The sequence below is a fragment of the Cricetulus griseus genome, chromosome 3 (genome assembly GCF_003668045.3).
Source record: "Cricetulus griseus strain 17A/GY chromosome 3, alternate assembly CriGri-PICRH-1.0, whole genome shotgun sequence".
Lineage (NCBI taxonomy): Eukaryota > Metazoa > Chordata > Mammalia > Rodentia > Cricetidae > Cricetulus > Cricetulus griseus.
This window is the reverse complement of record NC_048596.1, coordinates 130,197,429-130,223,450: the sequence shown is the minus strand read 5'-3', so window position 1 is coordinate 130,223,450 and position 26,022 is coordinate 130,197,429. Positions and strand designations below refer to the sequence as shown.

At 43.9% G+C, this 26,022-nt stretch overlaps 1 protein-coding gene across 1 annotated transcript in view; it reads left to right on the top strand.

Annotated features, from left to right (window-relative positions):
* The window catches only part of Adamts17 (ADAM metallopeptidase with thrombospondin type 1 motif 17), a 307,289-nt gene that overhangs the window by 160,024 nt on the left and 121,243 nt on the right, over positions 1-26,022 (top strand). The window contains exons 9-11 of the mRNA XM_027408107.2: positions 3,496-3,636; positions 5,387-5,537; positions 25,050-25,151. Coding sequence (XP_027263908.1) covers positions 3,496-3,636; positions 5,387-5,537; positions 25,050-25,151 — 394 coding nt within the window. The remainder of the gene's footprint in view (positions 1-3,495; positions 3,637-5,386; positions 5,538-25,049; positions 25,152-26,022) is intronic.

The following is a 26,022-nucleotide window of genomic DNA, read 5'->3' as shown; positions in this document are numbered from 1 at the left end:
TTGAGAGTCACTGCACCATGTGAGCTGAGGCAGTCATAGAAGGAAAAGTACTAGGTGGGTCACTTACGATGATATAAGAGTGGGATGGTGGTGATCTGTGTGGCGGGACAAGCCATGCACTTTGGTGAGTAAGGGCTGAGAACAGATGCCTAGTCAGCAAGTGTAGTGAGTACTACACTAGGAAGTTAATACCTAGGAATACCTAGGAAGTTAAAGTAAATAATGTTAAGATCTCTTGCCACAACAACAAAATGTCTAGAAAAAAATAAACCTCAGGGATGAAGATGTGGTTCCATAATACAATGTTTGCCTACCATGTGCAAGGCCCCGGGCTCAACCCCAATACCACAAATAAAATATTTTCAAGTTCATTGATTTTAAGTAGGTTACAGAGCTATGCACCTTTAATCCCAGAGCTTGAGGGACAGGGGTGGGTGGGTGTCTGTGCGTTCAAAGTCAGAACTGGTCTATATAACAAGTTCTAGGCTAGCTAGTGCTACAAAATGAGACTGTGTGTGTCTCCAAAACATAAAAAGTAAACCTCAAAAAAAGTCAGTCTATTATGTGAAACCTTATTTGAAAGTTGCTTTCCCCTATATTCTCATATAAGTAAACTTTTTTCTGCTGTCATCAAAAAGAAAAGAATTACTAAAAAAAAAAATTGCATTGAAAGAAAGATAGAACTCACTTTTTACATCCAAATGACCTTAGGGATATATCGAAATTGTTCTCATTGGACAGAATTATTCAGTCTTTTCCTATGTCTTTCTTTGACCCTTAGGGAAAGTGATACCCACCCAGGAGGGGTAGATGGTGCTTTTCCAAGCAGAGATGGTTCTCATCCTTCCTATAAAATTAATTACACACCTGTCACAAATACAAGGTATCCGATATTTCAGGCACATTGTGCAATATCAGATAATCTATCTGGTAAATATTTGTCCGTACTTGCTAGTGGCCAGTGCTGGAGAGAGCTGTGCTGAGGGATGGGTTATGTGGGAGGAGGGAAACCCCCCATGAGAGCCTCCAGAGCCCTGTAAGCTGGCTGACCAGTTAAGTGGAAAACTGGTCCAGGTGGAGAAACATCAAAAAATTATACTTAGGTGCTTTAACCATTTAACTTCAATTTTATAAAACATGTAGACTATCTTATAGTTTTTTTGTTTGTTTGGTTGGTTGGTTTTGGTTTTTCGAGACAGGGCTTCTCTGTGGCTTTGGAGGCTGTCCTGGAACTAGCTCTTGTAGACCAGGCTGGTCTCGAACTCACAGAAATGTGTTACAGTTTAGTACCAAATGTTTCAATATATCACCAACAGTTCTTGTTTATTTGTTTGTTTTGTTGCCAGTTTTGTGATTGAGAGGCAAGTCTTTCTGGTGAGGGTATCTGCCCACTGGGACTCACTATCAGCCTCCTCATTGCGAGCATACTTCTAATGCAAGTGTGAGTCTAGTTTCCTCCCCTTTCTTTTGTCCTATGGTGGTTTGAAAGAAAATGCCCCCCAAAGGGAGGGGCTCTATCATGAGGTATGGCCTTATTGAAGTGGGTATGGTCTTGTTGGAGGAAGTGTGTCACTGTGGAGTGGGCTTTGAGATCTCATATATGTTCAAGCCATGTCATGTAAGACAGGCTAGTCCCTGTTGCCTGCAAGATATACAACTCTCAGCTATTTCTCCGATACCATGTCTGCCTGCATGACACATTGCCTGCATGTCCTACCTTGTTGATAATGGACTGAACCTTTGAAGTGTAAACGAGCCATCCCAATTGAATGGTTTCCTTTATAAGAGTTGCCATGGTTATGGTGTCTCTTCACAGCAATAGAAACCCTAACTAAGACATATGCTTTCCTTGCTCTCCCCCCAACCCCCTCCCACCCCGGCTTCCCCTTTCTCTTATTGAACCTAAGGACTTGTGTAGGCTAAACTAGTGTTCTACCACCAAGTTTCTACTGTGGCCACTCCAGTCTCTTTCCTAAACATATTTATATATGTAACAGGAAGGTAACGCCTCTCATGAAGCAGTCTGGGGTCACATGTATATGATTTATTCTTCATCTTTTACTGTTCTAGTGCTCATAGAACATGGTAGCCATGTATTTTAGTTACCAACAACATTAGTTTTCATTCACCCTCATATTTCATTGCTTAATACACCATGAATTCCCAGGTATGAGGTAATGGGTATCACTGGCATGCGAAGGCTGGAGAATACAGCGAACCATCCTCAACTTGTGGAAACAGATGGATAAACCATGCTAGCCCAAGACTCAGGATGTGTGAGCACCAGGCAGTATATTCTTCACAGGACATGACTTTGGCTGGGATCAGGCCAGGACAGCATTTACACAGGCAAATGTATAGTGGTGACTAATGTAATGCAGAAACCATAGTGTGATCTCCTGGAGAGACCTCAGCATGGAAGAGCAAGCAGAGGGATATTGAGACCATGGTAAAAGATGTCCCAGGCAAATAGGGAACTGGGACTCAGGGAAAGCATTTGGAACCCCTTCTTATCATGGTCTCCTCTCCCAGGATGATGGTGACTTGAGTTAGGGATGACATCTTTTGTCCATTCCATCTTCTGACACATTCCCTGGCATTTGAGAAACATTTAAGGTTTTTGCATGAATCAACGTGCATGGTTGTATATTTTTCTCTGTAATTTTCCATCTAAACCAAACCAAACAAAACCAAACAAAACAAAGACAACAAAAAAACCAGCTTCCTCAACTACACTGGGTTTCTCTTCTAGAAACCATTGTCAGCAAGCTGTGGGCAAGCCGAGCTTGTGTGCTCTGCACCTCAGCTCCCCCCAGTGTGGGGATATGGATAAAGTAAGGTCAGTGTCTGGTCAGACTCCTATCTATCGGTGCCTCACAGTGTTCCTTAGGCACAGTTAGCAAGGAAGGTGACAGGACTATAGTACCTGATGGTACCCAGGGAACACAGGCTGATGAGGCAGGGGGGTCATTCTGGGTCTTCTTGTGTTTCTTCTTGTGTTTCATGAATGGGGAATGTTTTTAGTAAACAAGCAAAAACATGGAGAGTGATGATGGACAGCAAAAACACAGTTGTTGTTGAGTTTGAAGCCTTGAAGCCACAGTCTTCAGTAACTCAGTCTCTGGTGTTTCCCACTGGCTCTCAGCAAAGTGTGGCTCATTTCTGATGAGCACAAAGCCTTTGGTCACTAACAGGATTATACCAGGTCATCTCATCAGAAGATGAGACTTTATTATCTATCATATTTGTCATTAATTATAATGATTAAGAATTCATTCATTCATTCACTCATCATTAATTCTTTTTACTCAGTCTTTATACATTCTGTAATCAAACCGCCTCAGTTCTGTATGAATGGACTATGGTCTGTAGTGGGAGAACACTATCACCCTACATTAATCTCTGTACTTTCGACTCGATTAAAGTTGACCCAGGACCTAGAAATGAGCATGTGGTGCATAGCAGCCCACACTCTTTTTCTTTCTCTCTGAACAGCCTGGGGATGAACCACGACGATGACCACTCATCTTGTGCTGGCCGCTCACACATCATGTCGGGAGAGTGGGTGAAAGGCCGGAACCCTAGCGACCTCTCTTGGTCATCCTGTAGTCGCGATGACCTCGAGAACTTCCTCAAGTAAGTCCTTGAGTCTTTCTGTAACATCAACAACAGGAAGTTTTTCCAAAAGACCAAAGATGGGCAACTTAGCAAGTGTTACAAGTGAACCTTTAGATGACTCCTCATCTGGTTTCAGAGGTGGTCAGTGCAGTCCTATATCTGGCAAAGGCCTCTTCCTGAGGTTGTAGCTGGACATGATGTCACATGTCCAGTAGGGAATCACTAAATGATGGGTTGAATGAAATGTCAACCTGTGACTTTCGCTGGCATTTCTCTCCAGTCTGTGACCACAAATGGGGCACCACTGTAGGAACAACTTGGATGTTGTAGAACTGAGAGCCCGCTGCTTGCTGAAGCTGCCTCCCTTGATGGAAGTGAATTATCTGGGGGTGGGTTTGCACACTCTCCTCCTTTACGAAAGAAGGGACCTGCTTCTCACTAGCCCGTTCTCCCTGCAGATTTCTGTGGAACAGATTCATATTTGGTTTTAGACCCTTGTTAAAGCAAGCATATCTATGATCTCTGTTGGCTCCTTGGTGTCCCATTTAGGGCTGTATTTACAGTGTTGTTGTGTGGGTCCTGAATGCTTCCCTACTGGATTGTGTATTCCACATGAAGTGGAAATAGAGGGGAGTCAGTGAGTCTCACTGGCAGGTTGAGTTGGGCAGATCAATTCTGTTTGACAGGACCCAGGGAAGATGGGTTGAAGTAGTTAAAGGGTCATCTTCATGTTTCCTATGGATGGAAAAAGTGTTTGGGAAATAGGCTTAGAAATTAGAAATGAACTTGCTGGTTTTAAGATAGTCTACTTCCACTGAGGATTGTAATCACAGACTCCCAATAAAATGCTGTAAGTAACTGGCATTACTCCATATCACCCAGAAGGTTCAGGGTGACAAGACAGGATGCTGTCCATTTGCTCAGGTGCATAGTACTGGTCGCACTAATAACAAACGCCTGTGTGACTGAGCCTGAGTGTGTGTGTGTGTGTGTGTGTGTGTGTGTGTGTGTGTGTGTGTGTGTGTGTATGCATTAAACCCTTTCTCCAGAGTTTTGGCAAGTGTCTGGTTTCATCTGCCTTGCTTTAAGGATAGGAAATAAAGCATTGGGGATTGTATCTCCAAACAGAGCCCTCTTGGGGAAATGTATTTCCCATTGTAAATGAACATTCCCTTAGGAGAAACCTGGAAGTTCTTCTTGACAGAGTAGGCCCCTGGCTTGCCTTCTGAGATAGCAGGAGGTATGACCAGGTGAGATATCAGGACTGGCATAGTTACTTTGGCCCAGCAACCCCTCAAAGAGACTCCATGGTGTCAGGAATCATAACTTTGAGTTTATGAAAAATAAAACACTCTTAACTTGTGTTCTTTTTTGTTCATGGTGACTTTTGCTCAAAGTCATATTCTAAGAGGGTTCAGAGTATTCTAATTTCTTTAAAAAAAATTCATCACCCTCCCCGAAGAAAGCACACTTGCTTTGTCAGAGCTGTTCCTAAGGTTCTACTAAGTGGTCAATTCTGCATTGTCTTCAGAACAGAAACCCATATTTAGCCATAGAATAAAAGAATACACACACACACACACACACACACACACACACACACACACACACACACACACACACACACACCCCAAGGGTAACTTGGACATCCAGTGCCAAGTCCCTTGTCCCATGAATCATCGGAGGTGCATCCCTCTTGAAGACTGAAAAATCAGAACAAAGATGGGCTAGTACATTTGGAAACTGACCTGCTTCTTGGCTTTTTCAGATCCAAAGTCAGTACCTGTTTACTGATCACTGACCCCAGGAGTCAGCACGCCCTGCGCCTCCCACACAAGCTGCCAGGCATGCACTACAGCGCCAATGAGCAGTGCCAGATTCTGTTTGGCACCAATGCTACCTTCTGCAGAAACATGGAGGTAAGCAGCCAGGGAAGGGCAGACTTAGGAAGACACGCAAGCCCAGCAGACCCTCTGCAGGTCCGGATTCTGCTGGAAGTTGTGGGTATCTCAGACATAGACATGCACGTGACCATGTGTATGCATAGGCATCCGTGTGTGTGCTTAAGCACCAGAGTTTGTGCTTGTGCACACATCCTCATAGGTGGTTGCACAGGTGTGTCTCATATAACCAACTGTGAGGGTACCAACACATGCTTTTGCCAGCATCTATCCATTCCCAGCCCTGTCCTTGGGTCACTCTGAGGGGGACGCATTGGAGATACTGACACTAAGAACTGGTGTTTTAGCATGAAATCTTTAGGACAAAGGAAATCTAGTCACACTTCTTAGAAATGGTGTGATGTCACCTGATTTCAAACCCTGGCCAGTTAAAAAAGAGAGCTAAAAACTGGTTCACCCTGGAGGACATCAGATGGAGAGAATTTAATAAATGACATATTAATTTTATAATAATAATTCACAAATGGCACTTATTGACCAGTGCCCACATGATTGATCCTAGAGCTCTAGCCTGCATGAGCCCCATTAGTCCTCACCAGAACTCTCTAGAATCTACCTCCAGCTTGCAGACAATTCTACCAAATCAAGCTCAGTTCTCATGCCAAATGGTTTGACTAGTGTATAGGTAACAGTGGAAGGACTTGGAGCCAAATCCAGTCACCCCCACAATGCAGACTTGCTCACTGTACTGCAAACAGTGAGGCCTGTGACTCGACCAGTTCTGTGTGCAGAAAGTGCCAAGAGGAATGTGTGAGGATCCGTGACAGGTCATTTACCATGTGTATGGCTACCTGTGTGACAGGCAGGGGTGGCCCGAAACCAGGTGGTGGTGCTTGGCAGTGAGGCTTGACCTGAGGTGCAGGTGGATTGCCTGTGACAGAAACAGAAGTGGCTAGGGATATATGAAGTGCAAGAGCCCCCACAATGCAGTTTGGGATATTTGTTGAAGTCCTGGGCTCAGGATAGCATGTAGTCCCAAGGAAGATATGGAGTAGACTGGGCAGCCTCTAAATACAGGAACTCAGGGCAGGCCTAACTCCAAAGTTAACAGCTATGTGAGTAGGGGGAAAGCGTAGCCTAGTGGCAGACACTTTGGTGGCTGCTAGCCACAGCTATCACTGATTGCCATCCCTTCTAGTGATTTAGTGGTTTTTAGGGGATTCTGCAAGTGAGCTGACAGAGAGTGTTCACAATGTGTCCTAGGAACACTCTTACACTTCTGGGGAATGCATGGCAGAAGTCCCATGCCTCTCTGGAATGCTGAGAACTGGGGGGGGGGGAGATGGTGCCCCGGGCCTGGCTGCACCCGACGCCCTCATCAAATGCACACCAGAACAGCTCATGCTTCTAGACTCTAGCTCACTGTGTCCTCAGTCTTCCATCCCTGCTCCAGAGGTCTGTGCTCTGACCACATCCAGTCATGCAGAAGTTTGCGTCCGTGTCTGTCCTTTCTTCTTTCTGGAGCATAAGCTAAATGCTGCTGGGTGTTCTCTCTTATTACTGTCTGTCCCCATCTCTAGGCCCAGCTTACCTCTTCTATTCTGGCTTGGTCTCTGGAGCCCACCAGAAAGCTCATGGCAAAGACACAGCCAGCTGCTTGGAGCTCCTCCCTCCACCTGGCAACCCCTCCTCTCCCAGTTATCTGAATGACTCATTCTTTCATTTTTGTTAGAGTTTTCAAATGTTACCTTCTCCATGAGGTCTGCCTGGTCACCCCATTGGAGATTATATCCTTGCCATCTTTCCTGACCCCCTCAAGGAAAGCCCTGCTTCCAGCTGCTTACTGCTTTTTAAGTGGCTACTTCCTCTCAATTCTGAAATATTAAAGACAAAACAGGAAATGGTGAGCTTTCAAGACAGTGGCTATCAAAGAACCAAGGCCTGCAGTGACTGAGCGATCTGAAATAGGTTGAGGAGCCCTGGGGTTCTGCTCACCTACAGCCTGAACTGCCCTCAGTCTGCAGCACGTACCAAGGAGAACTGGAGAGGGCTGCAGTGGTTACATAGGAAACCAACCTTCTAAGAGCGTGAAGAACTCACTGTGACAAATGCCCCCACAGAAACAACCTGTGGGAGAAGGGATTTATTTGAGCTCATCATTTCAGAAGAGCCAATCTGTCATGATAGAAGGCATGATGGCAGAAGTATCCATTCATGGCAGCAGGAACATGAAGTGGTAGCTCTTCTCATACTGGTGGATCGGGAAGCAGAACTGTTGAGTTATATATCAGAGATGGGTGTAACCTTCAAGGCCCTCCTACAACCTACAGTAGCTATATATCCCAAAGGTTCCACAACTTCCCAGAGCAGTGCTACCATCTGGGGACCAGATGTTCAAACACATGAGCCTATGGGAGATGATTTGTACTTGAACCACAGTGGATGCACAGAGAACCCAGGAGACCTGCAGAGGGTCCCCCTTCACCACTCAGCTTACTGCAGTGTGAAAAAAAAAATGCCCAAGGCAAGGCAATTAACTGTCATAAAGAGTTACAGGGGAATCTCAGGAGTTCTTGCAGGCATCAGGTAGAGAACACAGGGTTCTGTTTAAGAAGCAGTGTTGTATTAGCCTCCCTCTAAAAGGCTGCTTGATTCTCACCTTATAAAGATTCTGGATTTGAGATGGTCAAACATGTGGTCAATTTGTATTCTTGGGCTGGGAAGATGACTCAGTTGGTAAATTGCTTGTCAAGCAAGCCTAAGGACCTGCATTTGGATCCCCATTACACACATAAAAGCCAGTTGTGGCAGTGTGTGTCTGTAACGCCAGTGCCTGGGGAGAAGGGCACAGAGACAGGCTTATCTTGGGATTTTGCACACGTGCACACATAATATGTACATACATCACACATGATTTTTAAAATTTAAGATTTACCAAATTTCAGAACAAAATTCAGATAATAGAAATACAGAACTGCTCATTACTCGAGCCAAACTACATGTCCAGTATCAGAAAAAGAAACAAAAACAAAAAACCAACAGACAGGCAAAGTAGGAAAACGAATCCACATTGAGGAAGAGTCAATAAAAACCAACCTAGAAATAAGACAGACAGGGCTGGAGAGATGGCTCAGAGGTTAAGAACCTATAAGAATCTCTGCTCTTCCAGAGGACCTGGATTCAATTCCCAGCAATCACATGGAAGCTCACAACTGTCTATAACTCTAGTTCCAGTGGATGGAACAACTTCATACAGATTTAGATGCAGGCAAAACACTAATGGAAATAAATGAAAAAGAAAGAAAGAACACAGACAGTATAATTACCCACATCCAGGACATGAGAACAACAGTTATGATAATAGGGTAGATTAAGTGCACATGTGGCTTATGGGAATGGTGTCTACCTGGAACTTTTGGAATAGAATGCTGCAAGGTCTTAGATGAAGGGTCTCCTGGACAAGACGGGTGGCAAATTAGGCATTATAGAAGAGGGAGTTAATAAGTTTGAACACAAAACAACCAAAACTATTAAAAATGAAATACCAAGAGAAAAAAGACTGAAAACCAAAAAAAAAAAATCCAACCAAAATATCCTACTAAACATAAAAATAAAGTCCCAAAAGACATGGAGAGTATGTGAGGATGACAAGCTAATAGCTGAAACTTGCCAGTTTTGATGAAATGTTCAGACCAGAGGTCAGAGAAGGTTAGTGAACTCCAAATATAAGAAACAAGGAAATCTGGACCAAAGGTCATCATGATCCAAACATTTAAAAATAGTGACAGGTGCCATCAAGGAAGCTCAGTGGGTAAAGGGGCTTGCTGTCAAGCCCTATGACCTTCATTCTGTACCCATGACCCACACCGGTAGGAAAGAACCTCCTCCCATATGTGTTACCACACACAAATGCACACACAAATGCACACACACACACACACACACACACACACACACACACACACACAAATGAATAAATAAATGTAATACAGAAGCAGTATTAAAAGTAAAATATTAAAAACAGCCATGTGATTAAAGACAAGTATACAATTACAGTGCATTTCTTATTACAAGCAGATAAGAGAATAGAGCAGTTGCTTAGAGTATTGAAAGAGAGAAGTCTGCTAACATAAAATTCTATACCCAGCAAAATTATCTTTCCAAAGTAATGGTGGAATACAGGCTTTCTATTAAACCAAAGCTGAAAAACCTCAGCATGTGCAGGCTGCCCTATGAGAAATAATACCTTCATTTCAACAAAAGAAAGATAGTGGGTGAAAAATCTGTTTCTAAAAAGGAATGAAGAGCCCTGGAAATAACCTCCAAATGGGTAAAGCATGTGGCTTATATTAATATCCATACATGTCTTTAAAATATCATTGATCATTTTACAAAAAAAAAACAAACAAAACAAAAACAAAAAGAGTGTTCTTGTGGTAGACCTCCACATTCAAAACCCCAGAGCTTGTGAGTGTTGTTGAAAACAGTGTAAGTGACTTTTTTGGGGTGTGATTTAGTCATCTCTAGATGGGGACATTGTCCTAGATTATCTGTGTTGGTCTGAGAGGCTCAGGAGGGTCATCCAAAAGGATGCAGAGTGGATGAGTGATAAAGTGATAGTAGAAGCCTGGTGGGACAGAAAACAAGGATGCAAGTTCATCTATATAACAGTTAGGAGAGGCTGGAGTGCCTCAGCCTCAGGAAGGTACCGGGCTTGCTGGTGTCTTGGCTTTAGCCCAGTGAGAGTAATTTTGGGCCTCTAATGCCTAGAACTATCAGACAACTGTGTTGTTTTAAACTAGTAGGTTTTTTTTAAAAAAAAAGATTTATTGATTTATTATATTTTCAGTGTTCTGCTTGGATGTATGCCTGCAGGCCAGAGGAAGGTACCAGATGGTTGTGAACCACCATGTGGGTGCTGGGGATTGAATTCAGGACCTCTTGGAGAGTAGCCAGTGCTCTTAACCACTGAACCATCTCTCCAGCCCCTAGTAGTTTGTTTTTTATCAGCAATGGAAAGTCAGTAGAAATTCGCCATTGGAAACTAACACACTCCCTTAAAGTTATGACATTTGCCAAGAGGAGAGGATTGGAAGCTTGGTGTTGCAAGGTTTTTATGCATGCAGAGGAATACAGTAGCCTTCCTTGACCACAGCTTTACTTCCCAAGGTTTCAGTTACCCACAGTCAACCAGAGTCCAAAAATTCTAAGTAGAAAATTCCAGAAATGAGCAACGAGACAGTTTTAAGTAACTTCTGCTGGTACACTGTTGCAAGTGTCATTTTGTTGGTAAATGTTGTTGTGAATCCCTTGCTGTACTGTTTAAATTCAACTTTTTCATAAGTATGTATAGGAAAGGAACAGTACATGTGGTGTTGGGTACTGTTGCATGTCTGCTGTTCTAATAGAAGACAGATTTAGTAAAGACTGACAATACCAGTTATAAAACAACCAGTTAACAAAGGAAAATGCGTGTAACTATATATTCCTTCTTTTAAGATTATTAAGCTCATTGGAAAACCATAGAAGGATGGATTTTAGATATGTATTGTAAATGGCACTCCATCTCCTTTAGGAAGTAAGGCATTGTGCATGTTTTCAGGGTCCAGGACGAGTTCCATGTATGTGAGACTTTTCACAACCTGTAACTTTTCCTCACTGCCCTGTGGAGAGCACCAACTGTCCAGTCTTCACATCAGCAATCTCATCTGTTACTGCCATTACATCTCAAATTGTCTCCAGCCCCTACTCCTGATTTCAGAAAGAACTGTGCTATGGGCTGGAGAGATGGGCTCAGTAAGGAAAGCACTTGCTGTCCAAGCCTGAAAACGTGAGTCTAGATCTCCAGAACCCACATAAAAATCGAGCACACCAGCACATCTATAATCCCAGTGCTCTAATGAAGTCATTGGAGGTGGATGTAGGAAAATTCATGGGAGCTCATGAGCCAGCTAGCCTGGTGTACACAAACATGAAAACAAGACAGGCCTTGTCTCAAATAAGGTGAGGAACAACACCCAGAATTGTACTCTGAACTATGCACGCACACATGCATGCACACATGCACGCACACATGCACGCACACATGCATGCACGCATGCACGCACGCAGTTTTTTTTTTTTTTTTTTTTTTAGGATTTCTTAAAAGCCATGCCCCAAACCACTTTTGGTCCCCTTCGATAGGAAAAAATCGACTTACTTAGTGGATGTCATAAAACAAAAGAAAATATGGACAGGCATTTTAGGAGAGAGAATATCATGCAGGAATTACAACTTCAAAAATCTGGAAGAACCTCTCTTTTGAAAGCTGCATTCCTGTGTGGGAATTAAGAATGCTGTCTGGATTCCCAGGCCCTGAGCTCCCTGGAAGACAAGGACTGAGGGGAAGTTCACAGCCAGCCACGGGGCTGAGACCTAGTGCAGAGCTATCATGGAAAGCTTGGAAAAGCACCCGAACATAAATGAGACAACTGTGTGTATTGTGTCTGTCTGTCTCTCTGTCTGTCTTTTGTCTCAAAATTTCTAGGACTTTAAGCTTCCCACTAAAAATAATGAACTGGAATAGAGGTTGGACATGACCCAGGGAATAAAACCGAGACATCAAGGCTGAAGGGTTGAGTGCTGTCTGTTTTTGGAATACAGAGCTTAAAACAAAGAATGAAAGAAACTAGGTAGATTGCGTTTTGAGACAAAAACCAAGCATCCCCACACTTGTGTGCCCTCATCAGTTCTCTGCTCTGCCTTCGGAGGAACAAGTTTTCCTGCTGAGGGCTGACATGGTTGCTCAGTGGGTAAATACACTGGCCAACGAGACAACATGAATTCAATCCCAAGGACCCACATAGTGGGAAGAGAGAACTGTCTCCCTGGTCCTTTGACCTCCAAATACATGCCATACCAGACATATGCATGCATGTGCCACACACATTCACACTAACTAAATAATAAAAAGAACATAAAGATATAGATAAGTAATTAAATTCTTAATGCTAAATACATAAACAGAAGTCCAAGTTCTGCTTGAAAGATGAGCCTAGAGTGTGTCCTATCAGAAGGTCACAGGCAGGTACAGCCTGCCTGGTCTCAGGAGACTGCATTTCTCATCCCTCACATTCCCATGATTACCCTGAAGCGATCCGTTGGATGCTTTCACTGGACTTTTGTGAAACAGGCTGGGAAAGTTATTGCAACCCTTCCCTCCCACTTCTCACTGAAGCGAAGATCCTCTTCACTCATGTGGCTGGCGAGCCACCCTCTCTGCCTTTGCAGTTCCCATGGCAGGCAATGAGATACCTTCACTCTGTCTAAAAGCTGTGGCTGTCCTCACAAACTACCATTTGTCCTTCCCACAACGTCAACATCACAGTGACTGTTATGCCCCAGGCCAGTGACAGTCAAGCCTGATGACCCGAGTTCCATCCCCAGGACTAACTTAGTGAAAGCAGTTCCAAGTTGTCCTCTGGCCTCCACATACTCGTGCATGACACCTTCACACTGAAACATCCCCCACACAAAATGTAATTAAAACTTTTTAAACCAAAAACTCTCAATATTGTGTCACTCACAAGGAAATATCTTCTTGTACTTAGAACACATCAATTTCATTGTCTCCCTGCTAATCTTACAAGTCTCATATCCTTAAGCTTTGACACACATACTCTGAGAAGGGATCAGTAGGTGTCACTAAATGTTCAGAGCCCTGGAGAGGGCCGGGCAGGCAGTCTTCTGCCTACAGTAGGAAGCCCCAGCTGCCCTGGATTCTTGTTCCTTGGGTAGAATTCGGAGTGCAGAACTTCCTTTCGACTAAGTTTTCTAGTATGTTCTTCTCCTGGCTCTTACAACACATAGCTGTCTTAAGAGCCATAGAAGTTAAGAGCCATGCCCTTGCTCATAGGAAAAACATCGTGGCAATTCATGTTAGGAGTTGCCGAGGCTTCAAGTAGTAGCCAGGTTTCTGTTTTCCCGAACATTTGCATACTTCAGAACCGAAAAAAAATTAAAGCACAGTCCATTTTCGTTTATAGGGTTCTGGAGGGCCCCATCCCATCACCGTTGAATCTTCCGTGTCTGTCTGCAGAATGCTGGTATTGTAAGGCTCGGGGCTGTCTATGGAAATATGAACTACAAAAAAAATTGGCATCAATAGCTGGCATTTGTTGTGGAAGTTATTGGCAAGTAGAACTGTCTCTTCTTCTAGCCAATGGTAATGTGATGTTTTTAATTCAATAAAGCATTTCAAGAAAGTCCAAACATAAAAGTTATAAACATTGGAGGGTAAATATTTATTAGAAAGGGGAAATGAACTTTATGCAATTAGCACACTCAATCTTCTTTATGATTACAAGTTCCTCCTGTCCCCCATCAGCAAAATCATTCCTCAACAAGGCTCTAAAGCTGTCAGTGGCTCTGCCTGGTGAGGCCAAGGGCGGGAAGTGAACTGTAGGCACTGTTAGCTGGAAGTGAGAGTGTACATTGCTACTAGAGCCAGGGCCAGTGGGTGGGCACACAAAGGGTCACTGCCTCACAACGGCCCCAATGTTCCAAACAGTACAGAGGGAGCCCATGCACGCCTCACTCCAGCACCTGGGGATCAGAGATGAAAGCCCCTGGGAGATGATCACCCCTGCCCACATGCCAGTTGCCACTCAGCAACACAGCACCTTCACTGCCCTGGAGCTCATGCATGATAGCCACAGGTAAAAAGGAAGGTGGCTCTCTGGAGGAATTGCACATTCCGTAGTTGACATTGACTTGGGTGTGTCTACACACCATAGTATGCACAAAGGAGATAGTGTTGAGCATCAAAGCTATGAGTCAACTGTTTCAGGAAGGCAAAAACAAGCATCTGAAGCAGTCACTGGTGAGAGCACTCTCTCTCCTGCCTAATACTCTCCCTCCTTTATACCACAACACTAGCATAGCCTTGGGCACACATTGCACAGTGGTGACAAAGAGAGTCTCCCTAGCCAGGCTGCCTGCTCCAACCTCCTGTCTGCATCTGGTAGTCATAGTCTTTCTCTGCTTCAGTCTGCTAATCTGAAAAGTGAGAGACTAAGTCCTATGGGCCCATCATCAGGGTGTTCACTGATAGATGACCTAACATTTAGCATGTAGCATACATCAGTAAGGGTTGCTGGCTCCATTTTTCTGTTACCTTGGCTCTTGGACCCAGCAGGAGAGTGGCAGATACAGTGTAGTTGGCTGTCACATTGGCCTGTCCTTTTCTCCAGCATTTCTGTGTCCTTGTCATGTCTCCTGGCACCCTGGGAGGCTGGAACCCCCCAAAGATGGCCCTCGGGCATCTGCTTAATATGTACCTCAGCAAGCAAACTCCCTGTCCTCCCAGTACTGGGAAACTTCTTTGTGTCCTGCTGAGAGGGGCCTGGAGTCTCTCAGCAGATACAGAGATCCCTGGGTGTCCAGGAAACCCAGGTATGAAATTCCACAAGAAAACAAGATTCACTTCTCTGATGTCAGTCATATCTCAACCTGGAACCACCTCAGAGCCTCCTCCAGGGACTGGAAGAAGCTGCTGTGGGCTGCTACAAATCCTGTCTTACTCTTTCTCAGGGAGACAGACATGATTTCAGGTCTCTGTCTTGTTCTGTAGCTCCAGGGCTCTAGGACTCTTACGGTTGGTCTGGGTTGGAAACTACTGGTCTAAGTAAAATCTGTCCTTTCCATGCCAGTGGACCTCGTCAGAACAGGAAGCTGACAGAGTCCAGGAGCCTGCCTAGCCCCACCCCTCCCAGACAGGGTTGTACAGCCGAATGCAGAGCTGGACATCCGACTACAAGCTGCCTTGCCTGTCTTACTTGGGTCTCAGCTCCTGAAGCTCCTGGACTTTGGCAGAAGTTGGCCTGAAGTTTTCAGAAGTGTTTGAAGGCTTACAGTAGACAGCCTTCTCAGAGAGCTCTCCAGACAATACAAATTGTGTGTTATCTTTCACTCCTTGGCCCCTTGACAGCTGAGTGTCCTGGTCCCAGACCCCATCCTTCCCCTGAAGCCTCAGACCCAGCCAGGTGGTCTCTACCACCCTCAGAAACATAGGAGAAACAATACCCTGGACACAGGAAACATTCCAGTTGCAGTGCTGGCATGCTGGACTGGGGGAAGACTTCAAACTGCAGTAGTATTTGTGGGAAATTTGAATCAGTCACTGCTTCATCCAGCTCTTGGCCTGTTATCTGCCTTTGGCTGGTGTTATCAATAACACATTTTTTGAGGGAGTTTACATAACGGTCCCCTCAGGAATTGCTAGACTGTGAGATGCTCTCTCAGCTCACAGTGGGTGCCCAGTGAGGACAGAGGCAAAAAAGTGACTCACGGTCAAATTACCAGTCCTTGGAAGGGCCACCAGTTGGAGGAAAGTGGGAGAGACTTGTGTGTATGATCAAGGGGCCCTTAACACGAGCCTCATATTTCCATAGGGTTTCTACATGGTACCAGCAGGAACCATGCGCAGAACCACTGGGATGTACCTTTCACCAGTGGTCTTTGAGGTGGCACAGGCTAAGTCAGGCAATGGGGAGCTGTTTCATTTTCTTGTTGTTTGTAGGAACCAAGCACTTTCTGCCGCTGTTCAAGAATGGCTTCCAGGATCTGATGGGGCCTCAGAGTCCACCCAAGTACATTCCCGGCTATCCAGGAGCACTGTGTTCATTGAAGCCAGAGAGTGCATTGCTCAGCAGCACTTCCAGACACAACTTGGGCACACTTAACCCTTTCTGGCACTCACTCCCCCAATTCCAAATTTGGAGCATGTTTATATTCAGGCTGTTAGATTAGGAATGTCCAATCAGTAAAGTCTCAGCAAATACCAACTCCCCCCCCCCCAAAAAAAAACATTGAAAAAAATCCAAATTATGAAATACTTGTAGTCCCAAGCATTTTGGATAAGGGATCTTCCATCTCTATGCAGCCTGACAGGGCAGAGGGAACAGAATGGAATGAAACAGGATGCTCAGCGCCCTTGTCTGGCTGATAGACTGTGAGGTCTTAGGGAGGTAGAAATGGGAAGGGGAACCAAGGATAGATGGAGACCACATACAACTTATGGGCAGATGCCATGGGCTTGGGGGTCAGTGCAGAATTTGCAGTGTATATTGGTGATATTAACTCTGTCTCCTTGTCTATACCACAGGATAATGACTGTCTGCCTTACAATGTTGATAAAATATGTAATACCTATGTTACGATAAATCTTTCTGCCAAAAGCCGCTGAGCCCCACCACCACGTGTAAGCTTTTCGCCAGCCGCCCACCTGAGTTAGGCCCAAATGAATACACAGAAACTTGTATTAGGTTCAAAACTGCTTGGCCTATGACTAGGATTCTCATCTGATAGCTCAGTCTCAATTATCATACATCTATACATTTTATAAGACTTATCGGACGCCTTATTGGCATCCTTCCTTGCTGGTGGATCACATCCTGCTGCTGGAGGAGGCAAAGGTGAAAGAGGAAACTTCCCGTTTCTCCTCGCTCAAATATGAGTCTCCCTGCTATGTCACTTCCTGCCCGAATCAGCACTTCTCTACTACATTTCCCAGAATCCTCTTTGACTCCTAGGTCCCATCTACTTGCTGTCTCATTGGCCAAACAGTATTTTATTTAACAATCAATAAGATAAACATACACAGTACATTCCCCATCATACCTCGACTTGGTAAACGGGTAAATACTTACAATTTTGTTGCCTTTTCCCTCACCATGTTGAAGGCAGGCATTGCTTTACTTAGAAGTACATTTATTCTTTTGTTCATTCTTCCAGCTGGCATGCCTTTATGGGGGATGTATATGTGCTTCCAGGGCTATGTAGAGGTGATGGGGAGGCCAGGACTGTATGGAGGTAATGGGGAAGGCCAGAACTGTGTGAGGTGATGGGGAGGCCAGGGTTGTGTGGAGGAGATGGGGAAGGCAGGGCCATGAGGAGTGATGGAGAGGTCAGGGCCATGTGCAGGTGATGCAGAGGCAGCTGCTGTACTTGGAATTCAGCACCCAGGGTATAGCAGAGAAAATACATGGATCTGTCCTCCAGCAGACCTGATCAGGTTGGCATACCCTTAAATCACTAATGGGTTCTTCCAAGGTGGGACAGGAAAAAGAGGCAGTTGGAAGAGCCTGGTCTCCCAGTACCTGGTTGGTTTGAGTGGCTGCTCCTTCACAAAGCCTGAGCTCCTTAGATTTGACTTTGAGGGAGCAGAGCCTTAGGGTGCCTGTTGATATCATTCATTTCAGTCCTGGACTGAGCTCCGCAGAGTCAGGCAGAGTGTCATGTCCACTGTCTACTCTGTAGCTCTAGTAAAGTATAGAGCATTCTTAGGGAAATGAGCCTGGAGAAAGGGTAGAGATACAGCCACCCCTGCACAGGCACAGAATTCTATGTGGTACAGGTAAAACAGAGTACATGGAGTAGCCATCAACTGCCAATAGTTCCTCACCTAATGGTGGGACTTCTTCCTCATCTATGCAGCGATTTTTGTTTGGTTGATCCTATGCAGGTCTTGTGCATACAGTTACAGACACTGAGTTCATGTGTGCAACAGCCCTGTGCTGTTCAGCAAATGCTATTTGTCCTCAGTCATCCACTCCCTCTGACTCTTAGAATCTCAATGCCTGTTCTTCTACAGTGATTCCAGGGTCTTGTTTAGAAGGGATGTGACATGGATATCTCATTGAGACTGAGTCTTTACATGTTGACCAGATATGGGCCTCTGTCCTAATAGCCAGCAGCTGCAAATTGTGAGATGCATCAAACTATAGATATAAAGATAACTTAGGAAGATACAGTTGCTAATAGTTTGTAAGCATGCATTGTGGATACTAAATAATTATAACAGAGAGCATACTATTTAGCTTTCTGGTACTGGTAACAAAATACCAGAGATGATTAAACTTAGAAACAGACCATCTATATTTTGCCTCATGGTTTCTAAGTCTTCAGTCCTTGGTCTGTTGCTTTTGGTAATCTGATGAGGTAGCACATAGTAGGCAGAGCATAGTGAAGCAAGCTTCTCACCTCATGGTGACCAGGAAGTGGAGAGGAAATGACAGGGGTCTTCTTCAAGGATACTACCCCAATAACTGGAAGAGCCCCTTACTATCCTTACCTCTTAAAAAATTCCACCATTTTCCAACAGTGCCAAATTGGGGCCAAGCCTTTTAGCTCATGAGCCCTTTGTAGATATTTCAGATCAAAAACACAGCAAAGAGTAGCCCCTCCACAGACACTTGGCTTTCAGTGTGACTGTCCAGATTTATATCAATGTTTCCAGAATGAGCAAACTATGCACAAGATCAGAGACATGACTGCTTGTGTAAATCCCTTTTCATTCATGCATTAGCAAGCCCATGTTTCTGTGACTCTTTTTTTTCTCTTGATGATTTCTTAGAGTTAGTCATTATCAGCATAGATGGAATTGCTCCACTTAAAATTACTGTAGATTGTGTTATGTTTTAACTTATTGTGAGACAGTTTTAGATCCCAGGAAAGTGTTGCAAAAAATAGTAAATTTCATTCACCAACTTCCCATATGTTAATATATTCCATAACCCTAGAGCAATTATTTAAACCAGGAAATCCACGAAGAAATGATAACACATGAGAAAATAGACATATTTAATCTGGTTTGAACATTACACAAATGATACCTGTATGAAAACACCACACAGCATTCCATAGTATATATACAATTTTCATAGAAATTAGAAACTGAAATGACTGGAGGAATGGTTCAATGGGAGAGTGCTTGTATAGCATGCTCGAGTCCCCATGTTTGATCCCCAACACTTAAAAATATTTTTTTTGTTAAAAATGGGAAATAAACTTGTTACAGTCTGAGAGATACTCACATTTTGCCCATTTTCTCACTTGGTGCCTTTTTTCTCTGTTCCACAGTCCCAGCTGGGATCCTGGTTTGCATTTACTCTTCTGTCTCCTCATCACCTTATATCTGGTGGTCCCTCAGTCTCTCCATATTGGCCACAACTTCCATACTTTTGCAGAATACTGGCCAGTTATTGCATGACTTAGGCACTTCTTGTGTCTTCTTTAGAGTGGGAATATTCATTGCTTGGAAGGATAACCTGAGGTGGGGGTTATAATGGCACATGAGGGTACTGTTACCTTTAGTTACCTGGCTAGGTACCATCTCACAGGATTCTCCACTATAATTTACAGCTTTCCCTTTTGCATTAGGATTGAGTCTGTCTGAAGCAGGATTTCCCAAGGCCGGCACTACTGACTTGTGAGCTAGGTAATTCTTTGTTGTTGGAGACAACACATGTACATCAGAGGTTTAGCAGAATCCTTGGCATATCCTCACCTTGCTGGAGGAGTGGAGACTACTCCTGACTGGTTCATGACAATTAAAAGCTGCATCTTCGGGTACCATCAAATGCCCTTTGATATGCTCACTGCACCTGACTGAAAACGACAGATCCACAGGATAAATAGAAGTGGCTCAAAGACCATTTTGCACACACATAAAGTTCATAGTTTTAATTTACCTAGAACACTACACGAGATGCACAGGAAAGTACACAGATCATAAGTGCGGTTACATTGGTTTTTCACTAATTGTACAAGTATGGCCGGCACAAGGAATCCTGGCATGTTGAGTCATCCAGAATGGCCTTTGTTACTGGGGGTATTTTTGTTACTTTGTTACTTTCTACTCCCTCCCCGAGGAGTGCCCACCGTCTTTGTACACTGTGGCCCCTCAGGCTGTTCTGCCTGTCTTTGAATTTTATATAACACCAAGAGTACATGTCAGTTATAGATCTTCAAAGAGGCTTTTATTTGCCTTCCCCTCGCCTTCATTCCATCTTTTTAAATATATCATTATTTATTTATGTATTACCTATATTTCATGGGCATTGGTGTTTTGCCTTCATGTGTGTCTGTGTGAGGGTGTTGGGTCTCTTGGAACTAGAGTTATAGACAGGTGTGAGGAACCTGGGTCCTCTGGAATAGAAGCCAGTGCTCTTACTACTGAGCCATCTCTCCAGCCCTGACACCCCACTTTTCTCGTCTTTGTCCATCTTGAGTATTTCATTTCAAATTGCAAGTGAAACTCAATTTCTTATATTAATGAGTTTGAGTGTTTAGCTGTATATTGAAAAATCAGTGCATTTTCTTTTCCATGGACTATTTTTTTAAATTTTGTTACATTGTGTCACTGAGATGTTTAGAAACTGGCTTTTAGAGATTTTACCTATGAAAGAAAATGGACCTTTAGCTGAGAGAACAACTTTTGAGCCTTTTTCCAGCTTAGTATTTTCTTTTTCTTTTCCTTTTTTACTGTTTTATGCTCTTGTATATGAGGTAAACTATCTTCCTCTCTCTCTCTCTCTCTCTCTCTCTCTCTCTCTCTCTCTCTCTCTTTTAATCTTGGAGTTTGTCCCATGCTCCAAGTGGTCTTTCCACTCCTAAACTATAAATATATTTACTTCTGTGGCTTCTTCTTTTATGTTTATGAATTTACGTTAAATTCCTTAACATAAATGTACAGATGTGTGTGCGCGCCTGAGTATATCTGTAAGTGCACGAGTGTGCAGGTGTTTGTGGAAGCCAAAAGAGGGTGTTGGTCCTTGAAAAAGGAGTAACCTAGTGTGGGGGCTGGGATTCGAACCCAGAACCTGTGCAAGAACAGGAAGTGTTCTTAACCACTGTCTCCAAACTCCATGCCTTATTCTTTATTTCTGGATTTTCCAGTCTGTTCCAACTAATCACATCATGCACTTAATGTTTACATAACCATAGCTTTATAAAATAGTTGAATGCATTGAGCATGTGCTTTTCTACAGTTTTGTTGGTGAATTATTCCTTGTTTATTTCCCCATGTGGTCTTCAGAATATTCTCACTTAGTTGGAGGTTGTGTGGTTGTGTCAAATTCAATTTCATTCTTTTGTAAATTAACTTAGGGGAAAGTATGTCCTCATCCATGACTCTGAGTCATCTGCAGTAACGTCATGTTCCTTTACAGGACTTCAAGATATCTTCCCAACCCACCCTCAGAGAACTTTTCATTTGTCTGTGAATAGATCTTACAGGTTTCCTCTTACATTTACTTCCACAAAGTACTTCTGTTCCTTTTTTAAACAAGGCCTTTTCTCCCATTGTATCACTGAATTGATTATGTCTCATATTACAGAGGGGTACAGCCATCTCCTTAACTGAACTGCTTGTATGCCGGACATATTCTAATTGAGTAACTTCATTTTCTACTTCCATGATTCCTTTTGCCTGTCCACAAATATCCTCTCTGATCTAAAACAACAATTGGCTGTTCCTTCCTTCTTGACTTTTTGGGGAATGTGTCTAATGTTCCCTCATGAGATGGGTAGTTATCAAGTTTAAAAAGTATGTATTTGTTTAAATCTTATTGAGCATTTCATAAGAATCACAATTGGATTTTATTAGATGTCTTTTTTATTATCCATGGGGAGAACAAATAACTTCTCATTTTTTAAAAATAACTTTTTATGTGCATGAGTGTTTTGTCTGTTTGTATGTCACAGGCACCACATTCCTGCCTGGTGTCCATGGAGACCCAAAGAGGGCATCAGATCCCATGGAACTGGAGTTATAGGCTATAGTGAGCTTCTGTGTGGGTGCTGGGAACCAAACCCAGCTTCTCTTCAAGAACAGCCAATACTCCTGATCTCTGAGCCATCTTTCCAGCCCCCACATCTCACTTTTGTGTTAGAAATATGGGGAATTTTGTTAGCCCGTTTTCTAACACTTAGCTATCTGAATCCTGAAGTAAATTGTACTTGGTCTTGGTATAATTTATTTGAACGTGCTGGCAAATTGTATTTTGAGTCTTTGTGACAATTATTCACAAATGAGTTGAAACTTAATTTTTTTCTTAATGCTTATTCTGTTTGGTGCCAGTGTTACATTGATTAGTGTTAAAAAAAAATATAGGGTGACATCTTCCCTTCTCATATTCCTAAATGCTATAAAGATGTTGGTGTTGGCTGCGCCTTAGAAGTTAAATAGAAAGTGCCTGTGAGAAACTAAATACTAAGAATCCAGTGGGGTGGCTGTGATGCTTCTCTAGGTGTCCTCCATCATTCAGTATGGAAAGAGAGAGAGAGAGAGAGAGAGAGAGAGAGAGAGAGAGAGAGAGAGAGAGAGAGAAAGACACACAGAGAGAGAGAGAGACAGAGAGAGAGAGAGAGAGAGAGAGAGAAAGACAGAGACAGAGAGGTTTCTGCATATTTTCATATGCTTAATTGCCATCTAAATATCATCTTATGAAATACTCAAGTCTTCTGCCCATTTTCCCCTGAGGCTTTTTTCTTACTTGATCGTTAGTAGTTTTGGCTTCTGTTTTCTTTTTCTTTTTTTTTTTAAGTGTGCTAGATACACTTTGTTGGTTATATGCATTGCTAATACCTCCCCCATATATTGCAAATACCTTCTCTCATATTTTTATACTTGCCTTTGTTGTTGTTGTTGTTTTTGTTTTCCAAGACAGGGTTTCTCTGTGTAGCTTTGGAGCCTGTCCTGGCACTCGCTCTGGAGACCAGGCTGGCCTCGAACTCACAGAGATCCGTCTGCCTCTGCCTCCCGAGTGCTGGGATTAAAGGCGTGTGCCACCAATGCCCAGCATACTTGTCTTTTAATAAATTTCATTTTAATGAAGTATAATTCATTTGTATTTTTTCTCCTTCATTGTTAGTACTTTTGTGTCATGTTTAAGAAGGTTCCACCTAACCTCCCACTCTTTGGCTTTGATAATTAGGGAAGTTTCATGAGAGAGCTATGTCCATAAAATGCCCAATAAACAGTCCACCCCACCTCCTTCCTCTCTCTCCTAATGTGGCCATTATTTCTCCTGACCCCAAGCACTCCTGCCCCTAATTGTGCTCCTGGGTCTGCCTTGCCTTGTGACCACGTGTCTGAACGTCGCTGCAACAGTCTGGAAGAAGTCTTAGGTGAAAGTGCAAGGAATCAAACATTTAATGAGGTGCAGTCATCTTTATGGGAGCAGCTGTGCTGCGCTCCAGGTTCTCATCTTTTTACCGCTCCATGGAGAGGTAAACAGTAACGGGATAACGGGAACCTGCAGGCTTTTCTGGACCTATGAAGCAGCATCCTACTTCAGTCCCTGACCAGTTTCAAGCTTCAGACCAGCTCCCACACACTTGAAAAGTGAGAAGGAGCTGTGAGCTTTTCTTAGCCTGTTGCAAGAGCCCCCTCCCCTCTGCTTTCCTTCCTTTCTCCTTTATTTTTGTCCCTCCAATCTCCACACGTTTCTTTACTTCAGACGGCAGTCGCACATCTGCTCTGTGCAGATGTTTGATATTGCTTGGAACAGCAGACTTCTAAACTGAGCACAGCACACCCTTTACAAACCTCACTGTCACCTCACTGTGCCATGTTTCAGGGGATCCCTCATGTTGCCTGAAGGGCACCAGCTATCCACCGGCTACACAGTGGAGGGTACTGTCTTCCCATCAGAGCTCAAGCTTCTTAGCCTCAATTGGGTCTGGCATCCTGGAAGCACTGTGTCTTTAAAAGTGCTGTAGGAACATCTGTTTCCAATTTTCAGGCCATGATCATGGTGAGGATTTGGGTGCAAGTAGTTTATGTGGGAAGCAATCCCAGGAAATACTGTGAGGGGCCATCTACAGGGAGAGAAGTGCAGAAAGGTACACTGATGGGTGTAACTCATCAATGGCCTTGGGCAATGGGACTGTCCCACTAGGACCCCCGAGCAACATGTAGAATGTAGCTCAGAATCCCTCCCCCGGTGGAACAGGCTCAGTTAGCCCCCATCTCTATGTTTGATGCTCCTGTTGGCTCACAAGTCCCCTGAGGAAGAAGAATAACTGTGCCTGCCTTGGTAATTTTGATAATTTGTCTCATTCTGAACACTCTGTCAGTGTCCAAACGTCTTATTAATTACAGTTGGGAGTCTGTCTTTTTAGATGCCTATTCCTGTCTTAGTAGAATTGCTTTAATACTGTTTGTGGGTGTTCCAAGTTTTTCTAGGTAAAGTACTGTAATAATTTATGCCCAACTCAGCAGAGGTACAAGCCAGGCCGGGAGAATAGAAGGCTACCTCCGTACCCATGAGAGGGGTTTAAACCCCCACCTCATTCACTGTCCAACACACTCACCTGGGACCCTTGCCACGGAGCTGCCTCTGGTGGAGTTAGGCTAGGACTGTCTCTTGGATGCTTTGTCAGCCCATGGCCATCTGCTTCATCACTTGCACTAAATGGAAAGGATCTATTTACTAGTCACTCCTGGGAGGCACCTCCCAGAATTGCGTGAGTTTGGAACTCCTGAACTCAGTCCGCTGAGACAAACCCACCAAGGAGTAAATGCAAGAATTCCACTGTGCAGAAGAAGCCAGTCAACATTTTAAATTCCCAGACTCAACTCTTCTTTCTCCCCATGTGTTTCAAATCCCAAATCTGCATGGTAATTGCTCCATGGCTTGACCCCAGCTGTGACCTGCATCTGGGTGTGCTCTTGAGGCACTTACGGTGGCTTCTTTTGTCCCACAGCATCTGATGTGTGCTGGGCTGTGGTGCCTGGTAGAGGGCGATACATCCTGCAAGACCAAGCTGGACCCTCCCCTGGATGGCACGGAGTGTGGGGCAGACAAGGTAACACCCAGCTTCTAGCAGCCTTGGCAGGCAGCCTCACACCTCCTGGACACAGGTCTTCTCTCCTTGGGGAAGGCAGTGTGTACTCTGCTTAGGATCCTCAGCAACAGCCCTGATCACAGTAATAATGCCCATGGAGCCCACTGCACACACGTGTGTCTGCAGCACCTTTGTTTCTTACAAATCCGAAAGAATGAATCATTTTCTTGATTTTTTTTTTTATTAAATGAACTCTTTTGTTACACAAGTGAATTTTCTTAAAGGGAAGGTTTCTAATGAATAGGTATTAAACAGAAAGCCAGTTCACTTGCCTTACATTGATGAGAATCATGTTGTCAGATTCTATTTAAATTTTAGACATTGAGCTGGTCCTTATGAAGGGGGTAGACTACAAGGGTTTGAGGGAGTAGGCAGGACCTGCAGCCACACAACTTTCTCTTTAGTCTTACTTGCAAGTCTGGCCTTGGTTGGTTTGTTGTTTCCTTTACCCTCCTCCCTCTTAGCCCTCTATGCGCCCTCCTCCCAATCCCCTCCTTCTCTTCTCCTTTTCCCTCCCTCTTCACCTCCTCCACCCTTCTCCTTTCCTCCACATCTCCTGTCTTTTTCTCCTGCTCTTCTTTTTTTTGTCCCTCTTGAGATAGAACCTCCATATATAGCCCAGGCTGCCCTGGAACATGCTGTGTAGCCCAGGCTGACTTTAAACATGTGATCTTTCAAGGCCTTCACCTCACAAATGCTGGAGTTTCAGGCCCTTTTACCACCATGCCTAGATTACTATAAGTCTTGAAAGAGCTTTTTTTTTTTTTTTTCTAGGATGTACTATTTGCTCTAATGCCATGCTTGGGAAGCATGGGGTCACACACTTTGTGAA